Source organism: Chelon labrosus (genome assembly GCF_963514085.1).
Source record: "Chelon labrosus genome assembly, chromosome: 4".
In the NCBI taxonomy this organism is placed as follows: Eukaryota; Metazoa; Chordata; class Actinopteri; order Mugiliformes; family Mugilidae; genus Chelon; species Chelon labrosus.
Genome location: NC_140340.1, coordinates 14416138 through 14425660, shown reverse-complemented (window position 1 = coordinate 14425660; position 9523 = coordinate 14416138). Strand labels below are relative to the sequence as shown.

The following is a 9523-nucleotide window of genomic DNA, read 5'->3' as shown; positions in this document are numbered from 1 at the left end:
CTAATCCATACACATTTCTGACAACCTTTTACAGTCGCCTGGCTCATATTGCAATCTCCGCCAACTGATGCTGTTTTTTTTTTTTTTTTTTTTCACAGCTTGCCTCACCGAACAAATCGGGGAAAAAGGTGTTGTTCATGATGGTGGTGTAATTTGAGACACTCTTCGACGAGCATCAAATTGAAAGTGGGAGAGAACAGTGGGCTAATATGTATTGATTTGAATTTCCAGTCGCCACTGTGCCCGTGCGTGCACGGTTTCAGGTGTGTTCGTGATCAAGTGGCTGATTGCTGAGCGCAGGAAATCACAGGATGTTCTCACTGTGTTTTAAAATTCAGAGTGTCCTCAAAAGTCCTTTTGTAGCATTTTTGGTTGCTTAATTTTAGCCTATGCTCTGTTTTTTTTTTTTTTTCCTTTCTTCCAGCACTAAGTACCTTCCTGTCAAACAAACTACCTACAAAGCAACATTTTTTAATACTTTGTTTTGTCAGCATGGAGGATCTTTTTTATTTATTTTTTCTCCCCGTCTGCACTGTACTTTGTTACGACGCAGCACCAACAGACCAAACCTTTCTATTGGCCTTGGGTCGTAAGCATTTTTAGACGACTCCTTTCCCGGCAAGTCCCATTTGGCCACACAGTGGAAAGAATGGCTACTGAGAACCTCAGCAGAACACCTGCCCCCAGCCTGACCTGTTGTTGGGGATTCAATCCCAAGAGAATCACAGGCTAGTTACAAGAAATGCTCCTTTTTTTTTTTTTTTTTAATCTCGCTCTCCTCCACTCCACCAGGCATACTCTCTAGGACATGGATATCTTTTTTTTTTTTTTTTTTTGGGGGGGGGGGGGTTCTTTTTTGTCCTCTTTCTTTCTTTTTGTGACACAGATAATAGACACAGTCCCAACCATGCATGCACTCTGTGTCTTGGAGGAGAAGGTTTTTGCTGCGGGCTGTCATATCTTTCCACTGCCTCCTTTCTGTTAACAAATTTGTGGAAGGTTCATCCAGTTTTCCCCTCGGAGCTCTCCACCAAAACCAAACAGACGATGCCAAACTGCTTCACTTCACTGCAGTTTCCAGTCGAGTTCACTTTGTCAACATTGTCATCGGCGAACTGCTCGTAGGGCATGTGGATCTTTTTTGAACCGCGTCCTCTTAAGACATCCCGGATAGACACATGCATAACACCCTTCTTTCCACAGCTTTTCTCCTCCTGCAAATTGAACTTCTCACCCATCATCGTGCTATTCACTCTCAGTTCAGGAAAAAAAAAAAAAACAGCCAATGTGCGAGGTTTTCATTTTTAGGGCGGGGTGTTTTTCCTCTCTGCCGTGCTGTGTGCTTTCTCATTATGCACCCCCTTTGTCCCTTATTTTCTATCTGTAAAACCACAAAACTCAGCTTGTGCACAGGCCCATCTCTGGCAGACAATCACCCGTCAAGGGCGAAATATTCACAACAAAATCCAGCTGCAAGGCTGAAAAAGAAAAATCATCATCACACTGGCAGCATTCTGCATTATATTTGTCAAGAGTGGAAATGTCATAGGTTTGAGCAAGCTGACGGGAGCAGGACAGGCTGGGGGGGAGACAGAGGAGGGATATGAGGTGCCATCATAGCTGTCAGAGCCATCCTTTCCCCCCCGGAGGGCTCTGCTGTAGATGGGCAGATATTTTTGCTGCTTATGGTAGAAAATCAAAGGGAGAGAAAGCCGCTTGTACTTTAGAGTAACCCCCCCGCCCCATGAATAACACATTTCTTAACATGCGATTTTCTAGGTGGCCTTAACAAATCCATGCATTTGTTTCTACACCTAATCCAAGTCCAACTTGATTTATGAATCAAGTGGCCTCTGCACCTTAAGGATGGACGAAACAGGTGTGTCTTCTCTTTAGTGTTTCCGTCCGCTCTCTATTCTATTTTTTTTTTTACACTAAACAGGCATAACATTATGACCACCCCCCATTTTTTTTTTATAGCTCTTCCTTGTGCCTCCCAAACAGTTCTGCCTGTTGTCTGATAAGAAAATCTTGTTAGTGGGGGCCTTCGGGGCCTGTGGGTTGAGGGGAGGCGCCTGGGTGGATCAGGCTTGTTAAAGTGCATCCCACAGATACTTGATCGGTTTGGGATCTAGTGGAGCTCAGGGCAGCACCTTGTGCTGTTTTTTTGTTTGTTTTTTTGTTTTCTTTAAAGCGTTTTCGTGTTTGTGTCTGTGTCAGGCTGCATCCTGCTGGGGATGGCTGCTGCCATCAAGGAGTGTCATTGCTATGTGGTGGGGGTGCCTGGTCTGGTCTGGTCTAGGTGGGTGGTACATGTCTAAGCAACATCCACATGAATGCCAGGTCCAAACGTTTCCCAGCAGAACACTGGATTGTCACAAGTTGGTCAATGTTATTTACTTCTCCTGTCAGTGGTCATAATGTTATGCTATTGCATTTCTATATTTTCCTTCTAAAATGCCTCTCTGTACCTGTGTACCTGCCCCGGCCTGAGATTCAATCAGACTGTGCCGGAAGATTGTCTGTAAGAATCTAATTACACCTATTATTCAATTAAGTTAACGTCTCATACGGAGGGGACCGGTGTCCTCTCAGAAAACCGAGACTGCCGTCATCTGTAGTGAAGGCAAGATCGATGACACACCTCCCGTGTTTGTTTTTTGACACTCACACACAAACGCTCACGCACTCAGAGAGAGAGAGAGAGGGAGGGAGGGAGGGAGAGAGAGAGAGTTTGCCCTACATCCTCATTGCTATAACTGCCCTCCACTGGTAGAACAGTCAGTGACGGAAGCGTCTGCAGGCGACAAGCCCCCGACTCACAGCTGATCCTCTTCCTAAATTTATCTACACTGATGATGATGATGATAGTATCCACTCTGTCGCTCGGAAAAACCCTAAGAAAAACTGGAAACGGAGTCTAAAAGAAGAAGAAGAAGAAAAACATCCTCACCCGCTGTATGCGCTCAAACTTCACAAGGCGCAGCTTTGCAGGTAAGTTCCTTTATATCAATCCATTTCAGCATCTCACATCTATCCGTAACATCTGTTCTTTAGACACCACATCGGAGCTGAGGTCTCTTATAGTCGTGCATGTCTTTCTTTAATTTGCATAAACTTTTTAAAACAGCGAGGCGATCGGAGCCAAAGCTTTCTTTAAAAAAAAAAAAAATGTTCTGTTGAGTTATGTTGTGCCGAGCTTGCAACAGGACGCAGGAAACGGATATTTGCCACAGTGCAAAGCGAGGAGGAATGTGAAAAGGTCCTTACTTTCGGATAGCTACGCAGGTTGATGACATTTATAAGTCTAAACGAAATTTAATCGGAAATGTTATGGCTCGGGGCAGCTGGATGCAATTACTGCAAGGTAGAGGAGAGGAAATCAGCCGAGGATTCATCTGTTGTGTTTTCCAATTTACCTTATGTCTGTTTAAAAAAAAAAAAAAAAAGCAGATAGGAGGAATGTTGAAACTAATAATAATAATAATTGGAAACTGTAATCGCCAGCTGTAACCACAGTGCCAGCTGTGTTTGCTTTGAGTGCCTCTCTCCATCCCCCGTCTCTCTATCCTTTCTCATTCCCATTCTTATTCATGCACCGGATGATTATTTTTGTTAACTGGGGATTTGCATGCGTCTACATTGGGTATGTTAATAAGTAGACAGTTAATGAGCGGAGGACTAAACCCTCGCTTCGCTTTATAAGACACACACAGGGCCACTTGGAGTGTCAGTTCAGTCACCTTAAGGCAAATCAAGCCCATCCAGGCCACTCTTTAGTCTGGGGTCGATGGATCTTCAGTGTAGGCAGGAGAATTGAGACGGATGGCAGTTCTGATTCTATTATGGAAAAGGGAGAAAGCAGAAAGTGCTTGACATTTAAGAGGATAGTCTTTTAATCAAATTCAATGAGTGATCCCTGTCTTGGAACATGAACATCATATTGGGCGCACTAAAAAAAAACAACAACAACAACAACACAAAACTGTCCTTCTGAAAACACTTGACTGGATTGTCTGAACACACTGCAATGACACCATTTACAGACCCACATAGATTTAAAAAATAAATAAATAAATAAATAAATTGAAGAAGAAGCCAGACAGACAAGCAGATGAGAGGCTCTAAAATAGCCTAACACACATAACACATGTAATGTAATCTCCAGAGGTTTTTGCTCCAGTATAGCCAGACTTTCTTTTTTTTTTTTTTCTTTAATTTTTGCAGAACCAATGGGCAGCTGCTAACACCCAGATGACTGCTGGGTTATTTTTTCCATCTCTGTCACTTATTGACACTCTGGGACTCAGGCAGGATTGATGTTCTTGCGGTTAATAGTGTAGCCGGCAATGCTCGGACTATCGATCCCACTCCCATTCTAACCTCCATCCCTACAATGCACCACCCTCCTCCCTGCCCAACTCCCCTTTGGAATATGATTAAGGGGGCTATGGCACCATGGGAAAATAAATAGAGGGATAAATGAGATGAGCGTGTATTGATGGGAGTGATATGAGGCTTTTCTTCTGGTCTTTATTTTGAGCCACAGGAAGGACACGACAGGAAAGAGGCGGGGAGGAGTTCATATAATCACGTCTAATGATTTATGTGCTTTTAATGCAGAAGCACAAGAGGGGGTTTCAGCCTTATTAGATCACTTAAGCTATCATTACTGCTGCTTAAGCTGTGATTCATGGGGGGATCGCTGCAATAAGATGCCTCTTGTAAAAGTGCAATTTCACTCCAAAGTCATTAACGGCGCCACCAAATCTGAATTAGTTGCTGTGCATTGAGGTGTTCTTTATTGTACAGAAATGATCTTCTTACATGTTTTGGTACATTTGTATTACAGTGTCTCCCCATGCACGAGTGTTTTTGTTGAATAAACGGCCTTAAGCTCATTTCAGTGTCTATCTCTTTACCCACTGACCTTTATTCTCCTCCTAACCATCATAATCTCCCCTGTGAGCATTCATTTTGATTGCATGTGGTTGTAAAGAGATAGACAGTGAGAGAGAGAGAGAGCGGGAGACTGTGTCATCTTTTCCATTTTGACCCTTTTTCTCTCAATCTGTCAGATTCTCCTGGTGCGACCGTGTATGTCTGATTGGGACCTGGTGTGTGTCAGTGGGCTATGGTGAGGCGATGTGCACAGGCTGGTGTGAGGAGAGATGTACCAGCATCAGCGGAAGAAGAGGTAAAAGACTGGATCTTCATTCATGGCTGTGCATGTCACTCTTGTTCTCGGCTCTGTGGGGCCAAGCTTCCCCTCAGTGCCCGAAAAGCTGCCACTGCGCCTGGGACACGGCTACAGTCCTGTGCTCGGACGCCGGGCTGCGGGAGATCCCAGAGGGGATCCCACCAGAGACTGTCTCCCTCCACTTGGAACGCAACTACATCCGAAACATCCCTGAGAGTGCCTTCAGCAACCTGGTTCACTTGCGGGACCTGTACCTGTCCCACAACCGCATCGACTCCCTCGCCTCGGGGGCCCTGCGGCACCTGGGCCCCGAGCTGCGCCTCCTGGACCTCTCGCATAACCAGCTGAGGCAGGCCAGCAGGGAGGAGTTCGGTTCCACCCGTGCAAAAGCACGCCTCTACCACAATCCCTGGCACTGTGACTGCGCCCTCCAGGAGCTGATGGAGACTCTGAACTTGGAGCCTGAGACGGTGAATGGCATCATTTGCGAGAGCTCTGTGCGGGGGGTGGGAGAGGGGAGCCGGTGGGAGGACCCGGGCTCACAGGGGGAGCACACAGGTCAACCTCTGGTCAAACTGTTGGATTCTGGGGTGAATTTCTGCAGCATGCAGAGGAAGACCACTGACGTAGCCATGCTCGTGACCATGTTCGTGTGGTTCTTTATGGTCATTGTGTATGTAGTGTACTACGTGAGGCAGAACCAAGCTGAGGCCCGAAGGCATTTGGAGTACCTAAAGAGTTTACCCAGCCCACGCAAGACTCCCATCGAAGCAGACACTCTCAGCACTGGATTCTGAACTCCTGCTCAGCTGTAATTTAAATGGAATAATGAAATGTCATTTTTATGGAGCTGTAAACCGTAAACCAACTGTGGAAGATGTAGATACGGAGGAAATGAACCGCTCAGTGCTGTGTGATTACAATATTTCTTTATCTTTCTTACTCAACCCCCCCATGTTTTTCCTATTCCCCTTCCTATCACGCTTTTCTCTCGGTTTAGTGAAAAATAAGAAGGGAGCACTTGTTTACACACCCTACCATCTGCACTGAGAAAAGAACAGAAACTGAAAAGGAAAAAAAACCTAAAAGATGAAATAAGAATGTGTAAGGAGACTTTGAAATCTCCCTTTGTGGTCCCTCCTTTCTTGTCTTGCCATGCCTCATGCTGCGCTCTTTTATCTTTCATTACGCCCCAATTAGAAGCCTTTGACCAATTGACCCTTAATGAACACTTGAAAGGCACTAATCAGCTGGAGTGTGTTTATAAGGTCGGAGAAAAGACGAGTGTGCAGACTCCAGTGCGTGTCCTCTTCTAATTGCGTGTTTGATCCGTGCATGAACGTTTGTGTGTGTGGTATTTTTTTTTTTTGTGGCCATTTTCTACGTTGATAAAATCGATTTTACACAAATGCCATTTTAGCCTTTCCCAAATACGTGACCACTTAAGCCAGTTGTGCTGGTTCCAGCGGAGAGCTGCTGCTCTAAATTTACTCCCAGGAATCCATTAGAGACGGAGGTTAACCATTTTGTCTCCAAGCAGCAGCAATCAGCTCTGAAATATCAGCACGGGTTAGGATACAGACAACTGTCGCCGACTGGTACGTAGACGCTTCATCCAAATGTAGGAATATTTGTCCTGACAGGAACTGTTAATCTCCCCAGTCCTTATTTCATCCTCCCAATTTTTCTCACAGGCTCTAATTGACTTATTCGTTAAGCCACTGTGAAAATAAGCAGAATAATTTCCTCAGAACATTGAGTGTTAAAATGGAAGGCGGAAATATAGGTGCACCGAATATCCTGCTCAGCTTTTTGCATATGTGGAACAAAACCTGACTGGATTAACTGGATTTTTTTTATTTTATTTTTTTTTTCAGTTGTACTTGTAGCAATACATGGAGCTTTCTCTGAGAGGAGGGTTTACTGCGTGATTAAATACTTGTCATTCTTTACGGTTACATTAGAAACTGTTAAAGGTTTTCTTTTGCCAGTCAACATCCACTGTAATGGGTCACAAACCAATAAACTGGGAATTCAAAGGATGTTTTCAGCCAGTTTTACCCTGCTCTGAATATTTCTTGAATGTTTGTCTGTGTGCGTGGGACAGAAAAGTTGAAAACTTCCCACAATTAAAAAAAATAATAATAATAAAAAATTCCTCTAAAGTTAGTTTTTCTTTCTAAACTATGATTTTAAGGTATCCAAACAAAATAAGAAAAAATTACTTTATCATAAAATTAAGATTACAAACCCTGCATGACGTCATCCACAGGCGTCCTCAAGAGCAATTTAAGAGATTTTGAAGCTCAGTGTGGTGGCTCTGGCTGTCGCCATCTCGGTATCGCCTGACTCCGCCCAAACTCTAATTTCAAAAGATGTGGAGCTGAGTCACGCTGGTGACGCTTTAACCTTAAGCCTTGAAGCCTTGATATAAAAAAATGTACACTTCCCACAGTTGTCATGAATGGGGGAAATTAGCTCCAGAGAACAAAACCAGCTTTTGTGTCGGACTGTAATCATGTCTAGTTAGCCTGCAGCTGAGCAATAATACAGCAAAACCACAGGGTAGAGATCTAAAGTAGAGACTGCTGTTTTGTTTTGTTTTGTTTTTTACTTGTAAAGGGTCACATACTGAAAACTGGGAATTCAGAGGACGTTTTCAGCCAAGCTAGCAGCCTAGTTATAGGGATGTCTGTCTGACAGCCAACAGCTAGCATAAAAGCTGGTCTAAACATGGTCACATAACTTTTTCTACCCCATGTTTGTCTACCAGCACCAATATCATGTGTAAAAATAATCTTATGAATAATTTTTGGATACCTGTCTTGACATTCCCATGATAACTAGGAAATGTTAGTATGCGAGCTAAACTAAACTAGCTGTTATACCTGCTAAACATCAGCTAGCATTTAGCTCAGAGCTGTGCTGATGGAGCGCTGTACATCCTCCCAGAGCTGCTACCAGGACAACAACTTATCTGTGTGTCTCTAATATGTGATAAATTCAAGTGTACTAACTTCTACATGTTCATGGTATGTAATAAAATACGACTGTCCTGCATTCGATCTAACAGTTGGGTCGGTATAGTGGAAAGATCTGAGGCAGAGTCTAGAATAGGTCAACTTTCTGTGTACTGTGCTGTGCTGACGTGTCGTGCGTGCTTTGTAATCTACGGAGAAAATCTCGGTTGTTCCCACGCTGTTAAATTAGAACTAGAGCCAGTTAAAAGTTACACATAGGCTGATTTTAATATTGATATTGTGAAACCTGATCTTGGTTGGTAAACCGTGGACCAAAAAACAGAGAATAAAAGAGGTGGATTCTTGTTCTGTGACTTTCAAACTGTCTGTGGGTAAACTTGTGAAGCACTGTCGGTGTAACTTTTCGTGCCAAGGATATTTCCTGAATGTTGTTATGTTGTTAGATGTGTGTCTAAAGTCCTACATCTAATGCCAGAGTTCTGTTTCCACAATGCATCTCTAACTTTAATATAATCTTGAACCAACTTAAGGTACAGTGATGCCAACAAATCGAAACTCAAGAACCAAGCATGTCCTCCGAGTGAATTATTTTTTTTCTGTGGGTATTTTTTTTTTTTATTATTATCATTATTATTGATGTATTTCTGTCCCAGTGATTTGTCAACTTTCCTATTTGTTCACCAAAATGACACAGATAAAGTCATAGATCAGACACATTAAATAATAGACTAACAAAAAAGTGATTTCAGGAAAAAAAAAAACATACAGCAAATCTGTCAAAAATAAAAGAAACATTGCTCTACTTTGTTCATAGAAATGCTTCTATGTTTTATTGCTACTATAGGTTGAAAAGGGCAAGAAGGTGAATAGAAGCAATAGAAGTACAGAAAGACATTATCAGTTCACAGAATAAGATGATCATGGTTGACATTGTTTCCCATTTCTACTTTATCATGCATTAAAACGGAAGGAAATGACTATTTTACACATATAGTTACATGATATGGACGTTCACCACCCCCTTCAATGTTTCCTGTTTGTTTCTTTAATCACCATCAATCCAAGCATAATTCAAATAGCCCCGCATCCATCCATCCATCTTCTCGAAATCTGAGCTGTCCCCCCCAGATGTTTCAACATGGCGGGAGAGGAGGAGGGAGGGGGGGACAAAACAGAATATAAATAAAAAGCAACTTCAGCCTGTCACTTGGTTTTGTCTTTTATTTCCAATTTACATTAATTAAAACGTAACAAAAAAACAAGTCATGATCATAATAATATAATAATGCTATTATTATTAATAATAATACTATTATTAATAATAAAAAAATGTACACAACCT

At 42.7% G+C, this 9523-nt stretch overlaps 1 protein-coding gene across 1 annotated transcript; it reads left to right on the top strand.

The window, feature by feature from the left end:
- Positions 1 to 2957: 2957 nt before the first annotated feature.
- On the top strand, positions 2958 to 5997 carry LOC311487365 (leucine-rich repeat-containing protein 3-like; the record flags this gene model as incomplete). The annotated part of the gene is made up of 2 exons (XM_084543620.1): positions 2958 to 2994; positions 5079 to 5997. Exon 2 carries the CDS (start codon positions 5146 to 5148, stop codon positions 5995 to 5997), a length of 852 nt encoding a protein of 283 aa, XP_084399746.1. The 5' UTR covers positions 2958 to 2994; positions 5079 to 5145.
- Between the last annotated feature and the right edge of the window lie 3526 nt (positions 5998 to 9523).